This window comes from Malaclemys terrapin, chromosome 13 (assembly GCF_027887155.1).
Source record: "Malaclemys terrapin pileata isolate rMalTer1 chromosome 13, rMalTer1.hap1, whole genome shotgun sequence".
NCBI lineage: Eukaryota > Metazoa > Chordata > Testudines > Emydidae > Malaclemys > Malaclemys terrapin.
Genome location: NC_071517.1, coordinates 31,330,193 through 31,352,623, shown reverse-complemented (window position 1 = coordinate 31,352,623; position 22,431 = coordinate 31,330,193). Strand labels below are relative to the sequence as shown.

The window sequence follows — 22,431 nt, the reverse complement described above, 5'->3', positions numbered from 1 at the left end:
CTAAGTTATCTAGACCAGTGGTTCTCAAACTTTTTTTTTTTCACGGACCACTTGAAAATTGCTGAGGGTCTCAGTGGACCACTTAATGATCTTTCCAAATGTTGTTTGTACCATTAGCTAACGATTGTAAAGCACTTTGGATAAAAGCGCTATATTAAAAAAATAATAATTAGTTTTTTTGTTCTACAAATAAAAGGATAACTCTTATTTTAATATCAGTAGTCTTACCTTTCTAATGCAAGGGATGTGCCTTCTCTCCCCTGCCGTGGCAGCCCCCAAGCTGGGACTGGGAAGGAGGGGGGGGTCTTTTCCTCTCTCCCCCACCGTAGCATCCTCCAAACTGGGGCCTCTTTCTCTGGCCGCCGCAGCCCTGCATGTCCCAAATTCCCCCCACTCCCTCTTCTCTTACCACTGCCACCTCCCACCTACCCCCTGTTCCCCCCACGACTGCCACCTCACATGTGCATCTTCTCCAGGGTCCAGGCATTTAATTACTGGAGCCACACCTGCATGGCTCCACTAATTAGGTGAGTGGCCCTTCATTCTCTTGTGTGCAGCCACCCAAGTGTGCACCTTAGAGGGAACTATCCATGGACTACCTGAATGGAGCTCGCGGACCACTGGTGGTACATGGACCACAGTTTGAGAACCTCTGATCTAGACCATCCCTGACAGGTGTTTGGAGATTTTTAAGAGCAGGTTAGACAATGATGGAGAGTCCACAACCTCCTTAGGCAATTTATTCCAGTGCTTAACTACCCTGAAAGTTAAGAAGTTTTTCCTAATGTCCAACCTAAACTGCCCTTGCAGTAATTTAAGCCCATTGCTTCTTGTCCTATCTTCAGAGGTTAGAGAGAACAATTTTTCTCCCTCCTCTTAGTAACAACCTTTTATGTACTTAAACGGTTATATCCCCTCTCAGTCTTCTCTTCTCCAGACTAAACAAACCCAATTTTTTTTTTTTTTCCCCCTCAATCTTCCCTCATAGGTCATGTTTTCTAGACCTTTGATCATTTTTGTTGCTCTTCTCTGGGCATTCTCCAATTTGTCCACATCTTTCCTGAAATGTGGTGCAGAGCTGGGCACAATACTCCAGTTGAGGCCTAATCAGCGTGGAGTAGAGCAGAAGAATTATTTCTTGTCTTGCTTATAACACTCCTGCTAATACATCGCAGAATGAGGTTTGCTTTTTTTTTTTTTCTTTTTTTCTTTGCAGCAGTGTTACACTGTTGACTTATTTAGCCTGTGATCCACTATGACCCCCAGATCCCTTTCCACAGTAGTCCTTCCTTGCTAGTCATTTCCCATTTTGTGTGTGTGCAACTGATTGTTCCTTCCTAAGTGGAGTACTTTGCATTTGTCCTTATTGAATTTCATCCTATTTACGTCAGACCATTTCTCCAGTTTGTCCAGATCATTTTCAATTTTAATCCTATCCTCCAAAGCACTTTGCAACCCCTCCTAGCTTGGTATTGTCCACAAACTTTATAATGTACTCTCTATGCCATTATTTAAATTACTGATGAAGATACTGAACGGAACCAGACCCAGAACTGAGCCCTGTGGGACCCCACTCAATATGCGCTTCCAGCTTCACTGTGAACCACTGATAGCTACTCTATGAATGGCTTTCCAACCAGTTATGCACCCACCTTATAGTAGCTCCATATAGGTTGTATTTCCCTAGTTTCTTTATGAGAAGGTCATGTGAGACCGTATCAAAAGTCTTACTACTGTCAAGATATACCACATCAATGGCAGATGGCTTCTGCGTCTGTTTAACCAATTCCTCACCTGTGTGGCTTTCTCTGGATCTCCCTTTCCTCAGAGTCCTGGAGATCCTGGGTGGGTGTGACATAGCAAGGATACAATCCAGACTAATGAGCAGCTGTGTCACCCCTGCCCTGTAACCTTGGGTGCCTTACAATGCCTTGCTGAACTAGCACCCACCAGGACCATACACAAACAGCCTACCAGCATGCAAACCACATCCTCAAAGAGAGAGGGAGAGAGAGAGAGTGTAAGTAACTGCAGCCTACCAGGCACACTTGGGTTACACTCTGACTCTCACCAGCCTTGGTTATACTTCAGTGTGACCCCCACACACCCCCACTCTTAGATTGCCCTCCAGAAATGTATGGCCTGTACTACCCAGCCCTCTCCTGGACAATACAAATAAAATAAGTCCTTAATTCCTTAAAGTACTAATATGACTGCTTATTACTTTAAATAAAGTACCCAGACACTCCAAGTTAAACACACTAGATTGTAGTTAATAAACTTGTTTTACTATTTTATCCAAAGAGATAGGTTTTAAGTGAATACAAGTAATGAAGCATAAAAGTAAGAAATGACAAGAAAAATAGAGAAGATGCTCTCTCGCATCTAACAACAAGATCTGAAGCAAAGTTTCTCACCACATACTTCCAGCAGTGTTACTGACCAACCTTCGGGTCAGGACCCGTCCCCCATAGTCCAACGGCTATTTTCTTTGTCTGCTCAGGTGCAAAGAGTGAGATGAATGGGGGAGGGAGGCAGAAAAGAGGTCTCTTGGGGTGTCTGCCCCTATTTTTTATAGTCCTGTTCCCCCTTTGAGAAGCATATCCAGCTGAGAACGAGGAGACAAAGAGTCTGTGTGGAAGGATTTTCTCTGCTGCTTTTTTCTTCACCTGTTTGTGCTCCCTTTGTCTCCCTTCCTGCTTGATGACTCTAGTTACTGCTTAAATGCTAATGAAGCAGAGCACACTGTTTGGGACAGACCGGTTTGCCAACTTCTGCTATGGTTTGGAACATGTGTTAACAACATCCTACAGGAAAATCTTAATTTTACATACAATATTGCCAAATATTTTATCAGGACAACACTGACCACCAAATTATGAATTTTCAAAAGATACTTCAAAAGTCATACTTTGTACAAAAATTATTCCAGTAGGGTGTAGGGTATGAATACAGGAGTGTATTCCATCACTTGTATAAACTAAAGGAATTGGAAACCGTTCCTGGAGACCCTTTGAGGAGGTCAGATGGTTCCTTGGAGACTTGAGGTTTCTCCCAGCAGGAGATTCAGGGTCCTGGAGTCGAAAACTCGCACATTTCCCTTTGTGAGACATGGCTGTCATTTCCCATTACTTTGGGATGGGTCTGGGGGGGCTGAAGTCAAATGGCCCTTAATCAAGATGGCCACTGTTTCCGTACAGATTTGGCATGTGGAAGTGAGGCTGCCCCTAATAAAGATGGCCACCAACTGCCCTTGTTTCCAGTGTGAATGTCAGGCTCTTCTCGAGGAATATGGCTGGGGCTCTGTGGTTAGGAGACTGGACAGGAAACTCAGAGGAAAAGTGGAAATATGGGGAGCTATAGGGACCCTGGGGGGGTCCAGGAGGATGCGTGGGGGAATCAGCCAGCAGGAGGATGAGCAGGTGCAGGAGAATAGACAGTGCAGGGGCACGTGGGGCAGTAGCTGTAACAGGTGGGAAACTGGAAAGGGAAAGGCAGGTAACTATAGGGCAGGAGAGAAAAGGAGAAGACTGGCTGGGGTAAAGAGGAAACAGAGTCGTGATTAAGCAGGGAGATAGAGAAGTCAGAAGGGTAAATCCCAGCAGCCGGGGGGGTGGGGGGGGCACACTTTTCCATGTGCACTGTTGGAGGTGGAGTTTTGTCGATACAGTGTGATACACACACACCAGGGAGCTTCACACATACATATCTTCCCTACCCCCTGGGCTCAGAAAACAGAAGGCAAATAAAATTACCACCATTTTTTTTTTAACTTGTGATTTTTAAGTTGAACTGGAGAGAATACAGTCAAATTCAGAGAACCTAGAAGGGCGCTGAAGGAGAAGAATGTCCAAATGATCTTCTCAGAAATATTTCCTGGCCCATGAGCCAAGAAAGACAGGAAGCAGAAGATTCTGGAAGTGAAGCACTGGATAGGTAAGTGGCGTAGGGTTTTGGGTTTGTGGTACATTGTACTACCTTCTGTGGGGTGAAGGGACTGTACAGGTTGGATGGCTGCATCTCAGCAGAATCATAGAATATCAGGGTTGGAAGGGACCTCAGGAGGTCACCTAGTCCAACCCCCTGCTCAAAGCAGGACCCATCCCCAACTAAATTATCCCAGCCAGGGCTTTGTCATACCTGACCTTAAAAACCTCTAAGGAAGGAGATTCCACCACCTCCCTAGGTAACCCATTCCAGTGCTTCACCACCCTCCTAGTGAAAAAGGTTTTCCTAATATCCAACCTAAACCTCCCCCACTGCAACTTGAGACCATTACTCCTTGTTCCGTCATCTGCTACCACTGAGAATAGTCTAGATCCATCCTCTTTGGAACCCCCTTTTCAGGTAGTTGAAAGCAGCTATCAAATCCCCCCTCATTCTTCTCTTCTGCAGACTAAAGAATCCCAGTTCCCTCAGCTTCTCCTCATAAGTCATGTGCTCCAGACCCCTAATCATTTTTGTTGCCCTCCACTGGACTCTTTCCAATTTTTCCACATCCTTCTTGTCATGTGGGGCCCAAAACTGGACACAGTACTCCAGATGAGGCCTCACCAATGTCGAATAGAGGGGAACGATCACATCCCTTGATCTGCTGGCAATGCCCCTACTTATACAGCCCAAAATGTCGTTAGCCTTCTTGGCAACAAGGGCACACTGTTGACTCATATCCAGCTTCTCATCCACTGTAACCCCTAGGTCCTTTTCTGCAGAACTGCTTCCTAGCCATTCGGTCCCTAGTCTGTAGCAGTGCATGGGATTCTTCCAGCTTAAGTGCAAGACTCTGGACTTGTCCTTGTTGAACCTCATCAGATTTCTTTTGGCCCAATCCTCTAATTTGTCTAGGTCCCTCTGTATCCTATCCCTACCCTCCAGCGTATCTACCACTCCTCCCAGTTTAGTGTCATCTGCAAACTTACTGAGGGTGCAGTCCACGCCATCCTTCAGATCACTGATAAATATATTTAACAAAACCGGTCCCAGGACCGACCCTTGGGGCACTCTGCTTGATGCCAGCTGCCAACTAGACATGGAGCCATTGATCACTACCCGTTGAGCCCGACGATCTAGCCAGCTTTCTATCCACCTTATGGTCCATTCATCCAGCCCATACTACTTTAACTTGTTGGCAAGAATACTGTGGGAGACCGTATCAAAAGCTTTGCTAAAGTCAAGGAATAACACATCCACTGTTTTCCCCTCATCCACACAGCCAGTTATCTCGCCGTGGATTTGTTTAAATTGCAAGTGAAGAATAACTGAAGGTTTTTTGATATAAAGTCACTTTTCCCTGACTGGGAATCAAACCCAGGTTGTGGCAGTGAGCGCACCAAATCCTAACCACTAGACCACTTCATCATAGAAGGCAATTAGGTTAGTCAGGCATGACTTGCCCTTGGTGAATCCATGCTGACTGTTCCTGATCACTTTCCTCTCCTCTAAGTTCTTCAGAATTGATTCCTTGAGGACCTGCTCCATGGCACATTATATAGATTAAAAACTGTCTAACTGTATAATGTCTCTTTCAACAAAAGCTAACTCTTGTAACAAGTGTTTTCTGTCTGATATGTACCAGGCAAGGATTTGTGAACTTGTTAGAAATTAATAAATAGTTAAAAAAATAAACTAACTGATAAGTCTCAAAATGTAATTGTAAATGGGGAATCGCCAGAGGACAGGTGTGTTTCTAGTGGAATCCCACAGTGGCTAGTTCTTGGCCCTATGCTATTTAACATTTTTATCAATGACTTGGAAGAAAGCAAAATCTTTATTGATAAAGTTTGCAGAAGACACAAAGATTGGAAGAGTGGTAAATAATAAAGAGGACTAGTCATTTTACAGAGATTTGGATCACTTGGTAAACTGAATGTCAGCCAACAAGATGCGTTTCTCTACACCCCATATAAACTCCCACATCTAGAAACAAAGCAGGCGGTATTTGCAAAATGGGATACTCTTTCAGAGTCACTGCTTCCCAGGATAAAGCTCTGAGGCTCAAGGTAGATAATCAACTGAACGTGAGTTCCCAGTGTGACGCTGTACCTGAAGCATCACATTAGCCCTTTTAATGTATAAACAGGGGAAACTTGAGTAGGAATGGATAGGTTATATTACCTCTCTGTGTGTTACTGGTGCAACTGCTACTTGACTACTATGTCCCGTTCTAGTATCCACAATTCAAGAATGATGCTGTACAATTGGAAAGGGCTCAAAGAGCCACAAGAATGATTAAAGGATTGAAAAACCTGCCTTATAGTGATAGACGCAAGGAGCTCAAGCCATTTAGCTTATCAAACAAATGAATAAGTGGTGACGTGATCCCCATCTACAAGTACTCATATGGGGAACAGAAGTTTGATAATGGGCTCTTCAATCTAGCAGACAAAAGTACAACAAGATACAGTGGCTGGAAGCTGAAGCAATAGAAATTCAGACTAGAAATTAGGTGCAAACTTTCTACCAGAGAGGGTAATTAAGCATTGGGGAAAACTTATCAAGGGTTGCAGTGGATTCTCCATTACTGGAAATTTTAAAATCAAGATTGGATGTTTTTCTAAAAGAGCCACTCTATTTCAATCAGAAATTAATACAGGGAAGTCCTATGGCCTGCGTTATTCAGAAGGTCTGACTAGATGATCACAATGGTCCATTACGGCCTTAGAACTTATGAATCTATGCCTGTCTCCTGACTTTCTGGAGTGACTCTTGGCTTCGGAGTCCTGCGGGTTGGTAGTAGGTCTTCGATAAACCTCTGCACATGTGGCTGTTTCCTCATAGTGGGTAATTTCTAACTCTTCCTGCTGGGCCTTTCCCACATCTTCCAGCTTCACATTAAAGAGAATGTAGTGTCCCTATAAATAGTTTGTAAAAAGCGATAAAGAGTCCTGTGGCACCTTATAGACTAACAGAAGTATTGGAGCATAAGCTTTCGTGGGTGAATATACATGTGTCTGACGAAGTGGCTAACTATAAATAGTTTGTTAGCCCTCACCATGTTCTAGTTTTAGAAGGCTCCAAAACTGTCAGAACAGCAGTGAATGTAGAGCAAAAAAACACAACAATTGGTTATGCAGATAGGATTGGAACCCAGGGATAGAGTGGAATAGGCAATGACTCCAGAGACCCAGTGGAAGTGAAAGGAAAAGGAATCACAGCCTGCAATCACTGGGACTGTCATTAAACTACTCATTTACTGGGGAGATAGGGGGGAGAAAAAAAATGGTAAATATGTCTGGATGTTTGGAGAAAATGGACTTGTTTGTTAGCTCAATAGAGGACTGGCCCTCATCTATCAAGGAACTAGAACAGTATCTAATCACTAACTACCTGAGGAGAAAAAGTTGGTGGTTTTATTAAGTGTAATGGAGGGGCACACAGAGTCCCTGGCGTGAGAGGGAAATCAGGGACACTGGTAGGGACCCCCAAACACACCTGCTCCCTGATAATCGCTTACCTGTGCCTGTTATGCTGCAGCCATTTCCCTTCGCTATCCCCAGGGAGGGTGGGAAAATGTGGAGTGAAACCTGGATGTTATTTTCCAGCCTGTCAGGGTGAAAAGGGCAGAGGGAAAATTTCAGACGGGGACTTCAGACAATTTTACACACTGGTTCACCCCCTTCCCCTTCCCTGCAAATAGACGTTTTGCATTCTGCCACACTGCGAAAACACTGGGGCGTTTTTCTAAACCCACCAACATATATATTTAAACCCTCCCAGAACCGAATACTAGAAAAGAACAAAATCGAAGCAGCTGCCTTGGGGTTCCCCCTGACATTGTCACCCAGGGCAGTAGCAGGGACCAGGCAGAGGTAGGAACTGACTTTTCCTGCCTCGGGTCCTTGTCTTGTGCAATGAGAAGTGAATCTAAAGTCAACAGACCTGGGCGGGTTTAGGCACCTGTAACTTCTCTCCCCACTTGATTCTCCTTTTCCCCTTTCATTCTCCTTCGCCCCTCTGGGCATGAGATCTGGTTGCTCTTTTGTTGCGGCCATGTCTACTCTGCAGAGCTTATGCATGCATAGTCCTTTAGGGTAGACGCAGCAGGAGTATTTCTTCTGGTGCAGAAACACCACTTCTCTCGACAGCCGGGCCAACAGAAACACTTTGTCGGCATAGCTGTGTCTACCTGGGGGTTTTCTCGGCATGGCTATGTTGGTTCGGGGAGTGGAAGAAACCACACAGCTTTGTCACTGAAAGCTGGCTCGGCTCCTGCAGGAGCTCAGAGGAGCACAGCGGGGGGTTCAAAGAGGGCAGCAGCTCTGGGACTCGCAGACCCCCCCCGGGAGCGGAACTGGGGCGAGGAGGGGGCGGTTGGTGTAGAGTCACTTTCCTGCCCGGCCCCAGCCCTTTCCCCCGGGTCTCTCCCCTCACCTGCAGGCTCCGGCTCAGGGGCTGGTGTCGGCAGAGCCCGGGGCTGGTTCCAGCCCCCGCAGAAAGTCCCCCCGGCTGGGCACAGAGGGGCGCTAGGGAAGGACACACCCCGCTGGGGAGCAGCAGCGGCTCAGACCGGGATCTCGGCTCACAAAGGAGCTATGGGGGCAGCAGCTGCAGCGTCTGCGCCGCCTGACCCAGGAAGCTCAAATTGAAATATCCCGGATTCCTTGGCAGACCGAGTTAAAGGGCCCGCGCAACCTGCCCGTCCCCAGCCTCCGCCGCACCCAGAGCCCTCTGGTGGCAGGAGCTAATGAATCCCGCCCCCCTCCTGCGCTCTGCCCTGGGGTTGAACACGTGGCCCAGGAGGAATCCAGCTAGAATCTTTTTCCAACCCTGGAAACGTGTCCCACAGAGCAGCATCCCCTGCTGCCCGCCAAGGCTGTGTCTGAGCTCGGGGGTCTCTTTCACTGGGGGACTCTATGGAGCGATGGGCTCTCTGTCCCCGGAGCATCTCCCCAGAGTCCTGATTCCCACTCAGACTGCAGCACCACTAGGAGAAGGGAGGAGAACACTCTCTCACCAGCCGCCTTGCAAAGGGCACCCAGACTGCCAGGCACACCTTCAGTAGGAGCTGGGGGACAGATGGTAAATGATTTGGAAAAAAAAAAAACAGTATGGCACAAAACAAATGGATTAAAAACTGGCAAGCTGACAGGTCTCAGAAGAATTGTACAATGAGGAACCATCACTGAGGGGTGTGTTTCTGGTGGGATCCTGCAGGGATCAGTTCTTGGCCCTACCCTACTTCACATTTTCATCAGCGAGCTGGAAGTAAACCAAAAAGTATCACCCCAAAAATTTGCAAATTGCAAAGAAGGGAGGGCGGTAAATCTCAAAGAGGACAGGTTGCTGACAGAGAGCCTCTGGGTGGCTTGGTGAATTGGGTGCAAGCAAACAATTATGTTTTAATATGTCCAAATGCAGAGTTATGAATCTAGAGCCAAAGAATGTAGGCCACACTTGCAGGATGGGGCACTGTCTCGTGGGACGCAGGGACTTGCTGAAAAAAGACTTGTGGGACATGGTGGATAATCATAGAATCATAGAATATCAGGGTTGGAAGGGACCTCAGGAGGTCATCTAGTCCAACCCCCTGCTCAAAGTAGGACCAATTCCCAACTAAATCATCCCAGCCAGGGCTTTGTCAAGCCTGACCTTAAAAACCTCTAAGGAAGGAGATTCCACCACCTCCCTAGGTAACCCATTCCAGTGCTTCACCACCCTCCTAGTGAAAAAGGTTTTCCTAATATCCAACCTAAACCTCCCCCACTGCAACTTGAGACCATTACTCCTTGTTCCGTCATCTGCTACCACTCAGAATAGTCTAGATCCATCCTCTTTGGAACCCCCTTTCAGGTAGTTGAAAGCAGCTATCAAATCCCCCCTCATTCTTCTCTTCTGCAGACTAAACAATCCCAGTTCCCTCAGCCTCTTCTCATAAGTCATGTGCTCCAGCCCCCTAATCATTTTTGTTGCCCTCCACTGGACTCTTTCCAATTTTTCCACATCCTTCTTGTAGTGTGGGGCCCAAAACTGGACACAGTACTCCAGATGAGGCCTCACCAATGTCGAATAGAGGGGAACGATCACGTCCCTCGATCTGCTGGCAATGCCCCTACTTATACAGCCCAAAATGCCGTTAGCCTTCTTGGCAACAAGGGCACACTGTTGACTCATATCCAGCTTCTCATCCACTGTAACCCCTAGGTCCTTTTCTGCAGAACTGCTTCCTAGCCATTCGGTCCCTAGTCTGTAACAGTGCATGGGATTCTTCCGTCCTAAGTGCAGGACTCTGCACTTGTCCATGTTGAACCTCATCAGGTTTCTTTTGTCCCAATCCTCTAATTTGTCTAGGTCCCTCTGTATCCTGTCCTTACCCTCTAGCGTATCTACCACTCCTCCCAGTTTAGTGTCATCTGCAAACTTACTGAGGGTGCAGTCCACGCCATCCTCCAGATCATTAATGAAGATATTGAACAAAACCGGCCCCAGGACCGACCCCTGGGGCTGCCAACTAGACATGGAGCCGTTGATCACTACCCGTTGAGCCCAACGATCTAGCCAGCTTTCTATCCAATCAGCTGAACATGAGCTCCCAGGGCTAATGCAGTCCTTGGATGTATAAACAGGGGAATATCCAGTAGGAGTGGGGAGGTTGTTACCTCTGTATTTGGCAGTGGTTCAATCACTGCTGGACTATTGCATTGATAAACTGGAGAATGTTCAGAGAAGAGCCGTGAGAATGATTAAAGGACTGGAAAACAAGCTGTACAGTGACAGAGTGAGCTCCTGGGGTCTATTTTTGCTTTGCAAAGGGAAGGTTAAGGTGTGTCTTGCTCACAGTCTATAGGTACCTACGTGGAGAACAGAAATGTGATACAGGGCGGCTCTTCATGTTGCCAGACAAAGGTGTAACAAGATCTAATGGCTGGAAGGTGAAACCAAATGCAGACAAGTAACAAGGTGCAATTGTTTAAAGTGAGGAGTTATTAGCCAAGGAGGAAATTTACTAATTTTTAAATCAAGATTGGATGTTTTTGAAACTATACGCTCTAGTTCAAGCAGGAATTCATGCAAGGAAGTTCTATGGCCTGTTATAGGTGGGACTAGGTAATCACAATTGTCCCTCCTGGCCATGTAATCAATGAATCTATGTAAAGCTTCCCCACAGAGACCAGGCCAATAACTATTTGGAAATCAGTTGAGAGTAGGATTGCCAGGTGTCCGGTTTTCAAAGGGAATCTGCTGCGTCCAGTCAGCACATCTGACCAGACACTAAAACTCTGGTTTGGCTGCAGTAACTGGCCTCTGCCATTTGGGGACAGGAAAAACAGCAGCTGTGGCTGAAGCCACATGGAGGAGCTGCTCTCTGCTCAGCTGCTGATGCCTGACAGAGAGCAGTGGCTGGCTTCCAGACTGGGCTGCAAGAGGTAGATGCCAACACCCGGGGGGAAAATCCTATCCACCATCCCCCTTCTGTCCCGCCGTGCCCTGACTGCTCCGTCCCTTGCTCCTCGCTATGGGGACTCGCCCCTCCCCACCCCGGTCCCTTGTTCCAGGGACCCACCCCCAAGTGTCCCAGGTCATTGCTTTGGGGACCAACACTCTCCCCCCCCCAACTCTGCTGTGCCCTGATTGGGCAGGTGGGCAGGCTCCACATCAGCTCCTCCCAGCCTGACTCTGCAGGCAATGAGTCCCAGGAGAGGGGGGAATGAAGTCCCCCACTCATCCCCCTCCCCCGGGACTCACCTGCTGCCCGAGGGAGAGGGGTGAGGCCTTGGGGGAAGGAGCAGGGCAGGGCAAGAGTGTTCAGTTTTCAGCCATTAGAAAATTGGCAACCCTAATGGTAATGCTGAGGATGGGGACTGGGAGCAGCAGGGGAGAGCTGAGTCTAAATGCACCATGTGTTGCTATTTCTTCCTCTCCCTTCTAACCCTTGTTCATTTCCAATCATTCCCCTTTTGTTCTATTTTCCTCCTTTTGTTACTTTCACTCCATTTTCACCCCCTTCACACAGCCACACTCTGTCTCTCACACTTAAACATAGTCTCTTAGGCCACACAGCCCGTGGGATCTCTCAGCTGCCCCTGGGCCTCCTCTCTGCCCATTCCATCTCTCAGACCCACCCCAGCTGCACTGGGGCTCTGAGCCACCCTCTCTGAGCTTTCAGTCCCCTCCTGGGACTCTAAGGATCATCATGCCCCTGGCAGAGCTCTGGGAGACAAACTTCACACACACACACACAAATTCTTAGGAATTTATTTGTATAAAACAAAACAGATTAATGTAAACATTTAAATGACTCAAATTTCAAAAGACTCTCCCAAAACCTGAATTTCATGAAACATGAGTCCCTGAACCACCCCACTTGTCCACAAACAAGAAAATCCCTCTCGGGGCAATTATTTCAGGAATAATCTCAGTGTGTCACAATCTCAGCTGAGTCCCTCCCTGAAAACAGGGATATCCCAGCTACCGTCCTTCCCTTCCCTTCCAGTAATACACTCCCCATGACAGAAAGAGCTGGGAAGGGACAGAAGAACATCAAATACTAATAATCATGGATTACATCAAAAATGTAATGCCCATTTTGCTTCAATACTCATTTATGTGACCAGATAGTTAACATAATTAATAGTAACAGCAAGCGAGGAATGCAAGCCAAAATAGGAAAAGAACAGGTTAAAGAATAGTTAGATAATAGTATTCAAATTGGGATGTCCTGATGAAATTTACTCTAAGGTACTTAAGGAACTAGATGAAGAAGTCTCTGAATCATTAGCAAGTATCTTTGAGAACTCCTGGTGGGTGAGTGACGTCCCAGAACACCGGAGTAAAGCAAACATTGTAGCTATCATTAAAAAGGGAAACAAAGAGAACTGGGGGGACAATAAACCAGTTACACTAACTTCAACAACTGGAAAGATACTGGAACAAATTATTAAACCATCAGTCTGTAAGTACCTACTGGATATAGGATAAGAAATAGCCAACATGGATTTTTCAAAAATTTCAAAAAGGCTTTGACAAGGTCCCTCACGAAAGGCTCTCAAGCAAAGAAAGCTGTCATGGGATAAGAGGGAAGATCCTCTCATGGATCAGTAACTGGTTAAAAAAATAGGAAACACAGGATAGAAATAAATGGTCAGTTTTCAGAATGGAGAGAGATAGGTAGTGGTATCTCCCAGGGGTCTCTACTGGGACCAGAACTGTTTAACATATTCATAAATTCTCTGGAAGAAGGGGTAAACAGTGAGGTGGCAAAATTTGCAGATGATAAAAAACTACTCAAGATAATTAAGTCCAAAGCAGACTGCGAAGAGTAACAAAGGGATCTCACAAAACTGGGTGACTGGGCAACAAAATGGCAGATGAAATTCAGTGTTGATAAATGCAAGATAATGCACATTGGAATACATAATCCCAACTATACATATAAAATTATGGGGGTCTAAATTAGCTCTTACCACTCAAGAAAGAGATCTTTGGAATCATTATGGATAGTTCTCTGAAAACATCCACTCAATGTGCAGCGGCAGTCAAAAAAGCAAACAGGAGGTTGGGAATCATTGGGAAAGGGATAGATAATAAGACAGAAAACATCATGTTGCCTCTATATAAATCCATGGTATGCCCACATCTTGAATACTGTGTCCAGATGTGGTCGCCGCATCTCAAAAAAGATATATTGGAATTGGAAAAGATTCAGAAAAGGGCAACAAAAATTAGGAGTATGGAACAGCTTCCGTATGAGGAGAGATTAATAAGACTGGGACTTTTCAGCTTGGAAAAGAAACAGCTAAGGGGAGCTATGATTGAGGTCTATAAAATCATGACTTGTGTAGAGAAAGTAGATAAGGAAGTGGAGGGGTAGGACTTTTTGTTAGGCATGAGGCCGGCTCTACCCTGAGGCAGAAATGTAGCAGCCTGCCTGCCTATGTTCCTTCATTGCAATGAAGCAGCTGTTTTGCCAGGTTTGGAAATGCAATCAGCCAGTGCTATCCCTTAAATTGCCTGGAGGCTCATTTTATAGAAGATAACAGGGATTGGATTGAAACAAAATTCAGTCAGTTTTTATTTGAGGGGGGATAAGGTGTGGAAGAATAAGAGTGTTCTGTGCAAAACTGTTTCAACATTTGAAATAAAACACTGTTCTTGATGGGGAAACAAAACAACATTGTTAATGGTGCTATTGATAGTTGATCTCATTTTCTGAGGCAGAAATGTAGCAGCCTGCCTGCATAGTAATGTGGTTAATGTTCCTATTCTTAGTTAACTGTTCCCATTCTCAGTGAATACAGTACACGGTAATAACAATAATAGTGAAACTTGGTCTCTTCTGTACTTGCATTCTCCTGAACCACTTCATACACAGTAATTACCGGCCTCACACAACTCTCCAGGGAGTTGGACAACTATTATCTCCATTGTAGGGATGGGAAAAATGGGCACAGAGAGAAGAGGGGAAGTGACCAGCACTAGCTCACACCCAGGAATCTTAACTCTCATTTCCCCCCACCCTCCCCTCTAACCACTAGACCACACTCCCAAAAGGGCATCCCTCAGAGTTCCCACCTCTCTGTGGAATCTCCACCATGAATTCCCCAATCTCCAGCCGCCCCTACCATCCATGAAAGCATAGATGTCCAATACACTGAGCAGTGCTCCGACATCCTGTTAGTTCAGATCAGCAGCTCTTCCTGCCTTGTAACGACAGCCGCAGGGGACCCCTTGCTGCTTCCCTGAATAACATTCCCCTGTCCCTACCCCAAGATGCCCTGGAGCTGCAGAGACAACTCAGGCAAGAACTGCAATGGAGCATTTTTTTCTCTCCTTTAAATAGGAAAATATGTTTGTAACCCACAGAAATGTCTCTCTACCAATCCCATCTCCTGCTCACCCCAGACCCTGAAATCACCAAGCGCCTCGCTACCCAGCGTTCCGTCCTCTTCTACCCCTGCCAACTATCTCCCACTGAAACCCAAACCCTTCATCCACTTGCTGCCCCTGCAAAGACCGTCCATCAATGAAGTACACTTACACTTCGCTTCAGGAGAGCACAGACCCACTGTCCCATAGTGAGAGCTCCTGCCACTTGCTAGCCTGTGTGGAGTTTCTGGTGGGACATTAGAGACACCTTCACCTTGTAGCTTTTCCCACAGACAGAACATTTATAGTTTCTCTTTGTTGTGTGAGCTCTCTGATGTGAAATAAGTTCTGACCTCTGCTTGAAGCTTTTTCGACAGACAGAACATTTATATGGTGTCTTTCTAGTGTGGGTTTTCTGATGTCTAATGAGGTCAGAGCTGCTACAGAAGTTTTTCCCACACTCGAGGCAGTTAAAGGATCTCTCTGGCCTGTGCATTTTCTGGTGTGAAATAACATGAGTCTTCCGACTGAACCCCTTCCCACACTCTGGGCAGTAATAGGGTTTTTCTCCCATGTGGATTATCTGATGATTCATAAGGTCTGAGCTCTGCGTGAAGCTTTTCCCACACTCAAGGCATTTATAGGGTCTCTCTCCAGTATGGATCCTCTGATGTCTAATAACAGCTGAGCTGTCACTAAAGTTTTTTCCACAGTCAGGGCACCTATAGGGTATCTTTCCAGTGTGCATTCTCTGATGTCTAATGAGGTGTGAGTGCCGAGTGAAACTTTTCGTGCACTCAAGGCAGTTATAGGGTCTCTCTCCCGTGTGGATTCTCTGATGCATAATTAGGTTTGAGCCTTTATTGAAACTTTTCCCACATTCCAGGCAGTTATAAGGTCTCTCTCCTGTGTGGATTTTCTGGTGTGAAATAAGGGTTGAGCTCCGCTTGAAACTTTTTCCGCAGTCGGGGCATTTATAGGGTTTCTCTTCTGTGTGCACTCTCTGATGTACAACAAGGGTGGAGCTCCGAGGGAAGGATTTCCCACACTCTGGGCAGTTATAGGGTCTCTCTCCTGTGTGGACTCTCCGATGAATAATCAGGGATGAGACGTTACTGAAGGTTTTCCCGCATTCAGGACAGCTATAGGATCTCTCTCCTGTGTGGATTTTATGATGCACAATGAGATGTGATCCCCGATCAAAGCTTCTCCCGCACTCAGCACATTCATACAGTTTCCCTTTAGTGCAGATTCCTGGCTGGATCATGTCTTCAGGAAGGTCTTTCAAATCTCCCTTTTGGTGAGTGGGTTTATCCAATCTCTCCCCAGCGGAGTTTTCCTGCTGCCCCTCTGGCCTGTGCTGATTTTCACAGGCTTCTCCCTGCTCAGGACTCCAGGAAACTTCCCCTTCAGATCTTCCCGATAGTGTTCTCTGTGCTTCCATTTGCTCAGACCTCCCTGCTGAGGATTCACCTCCTTGTTCTCAGTCACCATCCCATCACCTGATGTGACAGAATGACAATCCAGACATGAGTCAGTCCCTGCACTGGAGGAAAGGGAATGTCAGAAAGCGGAAGAGGAAAGGGAGGAACAAATTAAAATACTTGTTGGGAAGATTGAAAAATCAGTTGTATCATTCCCCAAACCTTTCCCTAGCAGAGAAGTAGGGGACCAGCAGGGCCGTCCTTAGGCATACGCAGCACATGCAGCTTCATAGGGCACCAAATTGCCCCAAATTTCATGGTGCCCTAGGCAGCTGCATGCTGCATACGCAGGAGCACCAGCCCCAGCAACCAGCCCTATCCCTCGGCCAGCCCCCACTGCAAGGGGCAGGGCTGTGCCTAGGGGGATGTGGGGCCCCGGACAACTCCCTCCACCCTGCCTCTTACCTTCCCCCCCTTCTCCGCCCCCAGCCTGCCCCCATTCCACCTCCTCCCCGAGTGACCCCGCACTCACTGGCAGCGGTGGGAAGTCGAGCAACCCAGCCCGCAGCCCTTTCTACTCCACCAGTTCCCAGCCGCGGCGCTCCACTTCCTGCCGCCGGTGAGTATGGGGAAAGGATCGCTCTCTGCACTCACCAGCGGCGGGAAGTGGAGCAATGGGCCCCAGCCCACTCTGCTTCCCTTGCCCTGGCCCCAGCCATGTCACTCGGGTTGGGGAAAGGCCCACCCCCGGCTCTCTCCGGCGTAGGGTGACCAGACAGCAAATGTGAAAAATCAGGACAGAGAGTGGTGAGTAATAGGAGCCTATATAAGAAAAAAAAACAAAATCGGGACTCTCCCTATAAAATCAGGATATCTGGCCACCCTACACCAGCGGGGGGAAGCGGAGCGCTGCAGCTGGGAGCTGGTGGAGTAGAGCAGGCTGGGGCCGGGTTGCTCCACTCCCCGCTGCTGCCGGTGAGTGCGGGGTTGCTCAGGGAAGAGGTGGAATGGGGGCGGGCCGGGGGCGGAAAAAAAAGTGGCCCCCCACAGCTCCTGCCTCCCAGGCCCTGGGGGGGAGGCCTGGGGGGCTGTGTAGGGCACCCAAATGGCTAGGGACAGCCCTGGGGACCAGTCCTGCCCCCACAGCCCATCCGAACAGTCAAAGGGAGGGAGCTACTCCCAGGTGTCAGTCAGAGTGGCGGGAAATTCATGAGCAACATCTCCTTATGTATACAACGCTTGCTGGGGACAGTCCTGGGTGAGATAAGGCAGAACTGGAGGAGATCATAGGGTCTTTGTTCCCCAGTAATTCCTGCATCAAGCCCATAAATTCTTGGGGAGCTACAGTAAATCTTTTAGAAAGACTCCATTTCTGCTTTAAACACTTCCAGTGACAGAGAAACCAATCCATGCCACTTTGGATTAAATTTCACAGGCCTTTTCTTCCCGGGGGGAAAAAAATAAACAAACCCTTTTTAAAAAGCTATTTTGAAGTCCTAGGAGTTGTTTAACAGAGATTATTTAAAAAAAAAAAAAAAAAAAGCAGGCTTTTTCAAAACAAAATATTTCCTCCAACTCTGAATAACAATACCACTCTCCACCCCCCATGCAGGTAGAGCTCTTGGTAAGTATGAGTATCAAAATCAGCTAGTACAAAGTAAAATTTCAGACCCATGACTTGTTCATACTGCTCTATACTATACACCGAAATGTAAGTACAATATTTATATTCCAATTGATTCATTTTATAATTATCTGGTTACAATGAGAAAGTCAGCAATTGTTCAGTATCAGTGTGCTGTGACACTTTTGTCTGATTTTGTAAGTGAATAGCTTTTTGTATGATTTTGTATGTGAGTAGCTTGTAAGTGAGGTGAAACTTGGGGGCTATGCAAGACAAATCAGACTCCTGAAAGGGGTACAGCAGCCTGGAAAAGTTGAGAGCCACTGACCTGGAGTCTCTGGCTCAGGAGCTGGTGTGGATAGAGCCCAGGGCTGCTCCAGGGGCTAGTTCCAGCCACTAGACAAAGTCTCTCCTGGCTGGGCACAGAGAGGGATTTAGGGAAGGTCTCCCCCACCCCACACAGACCCCACTGGGGGAGTAGCAGCAGCTGCTCAATCCAGGCTTCCAGCTCACAATGGAGACAACAGCAGCGTCTTCTCACACTGACCACCCAAATGCAGGAGCAGCACAACCTCTAAGTCTCTGTGACAATAATTATTATGTATTGCAGTGCAGAAGTGCCAAAGAGCCCTTAATTCTCCCCATTTCCTGCCTCACCCCTGCCAGCACCGGATACAAGAACCGCTCTCGGCAACCCCTTCCTGTGTCCCTGAATATCAACCCAGGCAGCCTACAGCCCTCCCTGGGACCGGCTATAACTTCAGCTTAGAATGTCCGTCTGCAGAGAAAGGGGTGGGGGAGGGAACTGGGGTGTGAAATGGACTAAAGTTTGTCTCTCTCACCAGCAGAGACCTGGAGCAGAGCTCTGTGTGGCTCCAAAACTTGTCTCTCACACCAAAAGAAGTTGGTCCAATAAAAACTATTACCTTGCCCACTTTGTCTCTCCAAACTCCAGCATAAGCCCCTTCTGAAATTACCCTTCTTGCCCTGCCAGGATGCTCATCTGCATTTTGCTCCTCACGGAGCCATCCTCTGGGGGAGAAAAGGGAAATTGGCTGCTTTGTTGTTACTGAGCAGGCTGGGGGGATCTGAACATGCTCAGTAACATTTGTTGAAGCCTCTGCCCTCACTCAGCCCTTACTCACAATCAGAATCTGCTATACACAAGTTTTACAGGAGGGGAGAGAGGGGGCAAATTGGTGGGGAGGGATGGGCAGATTTTGTTTTTGCAGGGCTCAAAATGTATCCAGAGGTGGGTCCAACTGGTGGAGGGAGGGGAAGGTGAGGGGCAGATAGACAGAATCGGGGTTCAGAAAGGGGGGAATGCACTGCCAGACAGGGGCAGAGGGGATAAAAAAAAGTTACCATAAGTGGGATGAGCCATCTGCAGTGCTTATCAAAATAGGGTGTGGGTAGCAGAGGGGCTTGTGCTCCTCACTGAATAGTCCAGCTCTGCACCCTTTTCCAGGCCTATGGTGTTAAAGGCGCAGTGTGGCCGAATGCCCAGATACAGCAGCCCGTCTCTATCTGAAATGATTCACTGAGCTGCCAAAAGAAATTAGATTCAGTTGCCACCATCTTAGGGCTTGTCTACACTGGAAAATTTTACCAGTTACACAGGTGCAGTTTTACCAGTAAATTTCCCATGTGGACACTGTTATTTCAGTCCAAGAGTGGCTTTTTTTCAGTTTACCTGAAACCATTTACCAAACTATAGAAGCTAAACCACAAAAAATTGTAAAAAGCCACTCTTATAGAAGAATAACAGCGTCCACACAGGGAGTTACACCAGTATAACCTTCCAGTGTAGACAAGCCTTAAGTGCTTTTTCTTGTCACCACTTGTGTGTGGAACTTACTTCCCAAATATTCCCAAAGGGCACTATGCTATCTTCCTGGAAATTGCTCCAAAAGGGAAAATTCTACTGTAGTTTTACTAAACATAAATACATGGGCTGGGTTAAAGCTGTTAAACTGTCTGGCCTGTACCCTTCATTTAAGATAGCTGTGAGAAATGGCTGGGCAGCCTCACCTAAGCCAAAGGGATATGGCAAGCCAGTCCAGAAGTTAGCACTATGTGGACAGAGGGCTACACTGGGTATCGTTTGACCAGAGGTATAGATGTGTGTGTATAACAGAAGCAGCAGACAGAGCACAGAAAGAGAGAGACAGACAGACATAGCCTGCTGAAGCAGCCACAACTCAACCCCGGAAAAAGCCTGGGCAGAGAGCTTTTGGGGTGCAGCCTGAAATGCTTCCTCTGAGCAAGGATGCTGTCCCCTGTTGTTTGATTCCTTCTGTGTTCCGAGAAACAGCACTTTGTACATTTGTAAATAAACAAAATTTCATCAAAAGTACCAGACTCCATCTTCAGTTTCTCCTCCCGACTGGGAAAAAAAAAAAAGTGTCCTGAACTTTGAGTAGATGTTCAGGTCAAAATTGGCAATGCTAATCAACCCATTTCAGCAAGCAAATCAGGTTGTATTGACATGATCAGAGAAACATATGGCTTCTCATGCAAGGGGAAAGTGGGTCACTGAGAAGTTTTAACCCTTCCCTCCTTCCTGCTCTCCCGTGTGGGAGAAGGAATCAGTCCAGGTGTTTTCCCTCCAAACCAAGGATTTCCTGACATTTAAAGGAGGAGGTTGGAAGTAGGAATAAAATCTAAGGAGCTTTTTCTATAAATATTTACTAATTAAAGCAAAGGAAATGGAAAATATTTTTGAACAATCAGAGAAAAATGAGCAAATTCTGGGAAGAATTTATACCAATATTTAATAAATAACTAGAGCATGTTGATTTCCCACAGTCCTGCCATCAACACGCGCAGCAGGGAGCCCTGGCTGATGAGGCTTTAACACAGCACAGAAGGGGAATGGAGCTGGAAGGGTCCATAGCTGTTGGGGAGGGGCAGCAGAATGGGTGGGGCAGGTGAATGGCAGGTTGTGGGGAGCTGGGTTGGGCTGTGGCCAAGGGTGGGAAGCAGCTGGGATGGGATAACCTGGGGTCTGGGCAGTCTCCTTCAGAGACCTTATTCTTCCCTTCTCCTCCTGGGCTACTCTGAGTGCTGCATAGGGCAGCATTCTGTAGATATTTAAAAACTCAGTTCCTCACTTCCCTTTCAGGAATATGAAAACAATCACACCCACCCTGGGGATTCTGCAAAAAGACTCCTCAACCTGTAGTTAATTGATACAACTTCCCAGACCCCCAGCTAGTCCTTCCAGTACTTTGGGAATTGCTGCACTCGGGACCCAGGAAGCATGGAGCAGCCCTGGAGGGAGGGGAACCCCTCATTCTTCCTCATCCTGGCTCGTCTGGGGAAATAAAATGGCCAACTGCCCCATTAGCAGCCATACAAACACTATTATTCCTAATGAGGGAGGCCCCAAACTTTATTATGAACCACAAAGCAGGTCACTTTATTCAGAAAAATATGTCAGTTTAATCAATGCAAAGAGGAACACTTTGATTCCTTAATGTAAGGGAAAGTAGATCATTGAGTGGTTTAATTCTGTATCTGGGGTAAAGGCTCAGGGAAAAGGTTTCCCTCTAAAACCAGGAGAAGTTGCTGCCATTCCAAAGGGTGAATAATCCCCCAAATCTGTGAAGATTTGATCACAGTATTTCAGAATTAGATGGAAATTGGCAAAATCTGAGGCAATTTTATACTAATAACCAAAATCTACAGGGAAGGGGCAAAATCAAAGGAGATTTTAAATCTAATTCAGTAATTAGATGGGGAATGGAGAAATTTTGAATGGATTTGCTATCGATATTAGATTATTAGAGAGAAAAAGAGCGAAGGTGTTGTTGGGGTTTGGGCGGGGGGGGGGTTATATAATTTCAGAGAAGGAAAGGCAAATGAATCAGAGCAATTGTTTCCCTCCAAACCAGGGATCCTCTCTCCACTTTGTCACCTACTCTCCTTCTCTGCCTTTGATATCCCTATCTGCACAGAGATGATTAAATCTATCACATTGCAGGCTGTCTCCCCACCCCCACCACTTTCCCTTCCATCTCCATCTGAGTTTTCACCCCTTCCCCTGCTGAAAAATCCTCCACACAAACACAAGAGGAAAACTCCAATGAGGCCCATTCATGGTCCCACTGAAGCCCTTTCCTCCATTTTCTACACCTGAACCACTCTTTCCCTGTCCCCCTCCTCCTCATCCCTCACTCCTGCGCAGGTGTATTAACAACTTCAACCTCTGCACTTTCCCTGAGTTCTCTCTCAATCACATGAGTGTGACAGAGACACCAGGGGCAGAGACTGTTCCCGCCCAGTGCTGACTAGCCCCCAGGCCAGTTCCCATGGGGATAGTATAAAGGGCATCACCTGCCTGCCCCCCACCCCCTCCCCTCTCAGTTCCCAGCCCCAGGCCTGTAAGCTGGGGGAGGGGAGAGGGACAGAGAAGGGAGCGGGGGAGGGGGGGGCAGAGGGGAGTGGGGGTGCAATGTAAGGTGTTGGATGCTGTAGCAGAGGGTAGGGGGTGGAATAGGAAGGGGGCTGCAGAAGCAGGAAGGGAATAGCCCAGATCACAAGAGGAAGATTCTGGGGAGGAGGGTGGATGTAATGAGA

At 47.1% G+C, this 22,431-nt stretch overlaps 2 protein-coding genes across 5 annotated transcripts in view; both read right to left on the bottom strand.

Moving 5' to 3' along the window:
- LOC128848303 (zinc finger protein 239-like) overlaps positions 1–8,556 on the bottom strand; it is a 51,120-nt gene extending 42,564 nt beyond the window's left edge. For 2 of the 4 annotated variants that reach the window (XR_008447000.1, XM_054048220.1), the window contains exons 1-2: positions 8,371–8,556; positions 7,454–7,542 (exon numbers count right to left, since the gene is read on the bottom strand). The gene's annotated coding sequence lies outside the window, so the exon portion shown is untranslated. Of the gene's footprint in view, positions 1–1,885; positions 6,852–7,453; positions 7,543–8,370 lie in introns of those variants that run through there. The other 2 variants (XR_008447001.1, XM_054048217.1) reach the window with 2 other exon arrangements.
- Positions 8,557–12,178: 3,622 nt separating this feature from the next.
- On the bottom strand, positions 12,179–20,236 carry LOC128848316 (zinc finger protein 664-like). Its single transcript, XM_054048264.1, has 2 exons — positions 20,208–20,236; positions 12,179–16,348 (listed from the first exon to the last, which is right to left on the bottom strand). Exon 2 carries the CDS (start codon positions 16,244–16,246, stop codon positions 15,032–15,034), a length of 1,215 nt encoding a protein of 404 aa, XP_053904239.1. The 5' UTR covers positions 16,247–16,348; positions 20,208–20,236; the 3' UTR covers positions 12,179–15,031.
- Positions 20,237–22,431: the final 2,195 nt, after the last annotated feature.

Coding starts and splice junctions, on each gene's coding strand:
- LOC128848316 (XM_054048264.1), bottom strand. CDS start 16,246: ATGGAAGCACAGAGAACACTATCGGGAAGATCTGAAGGGGAAGTTTCC.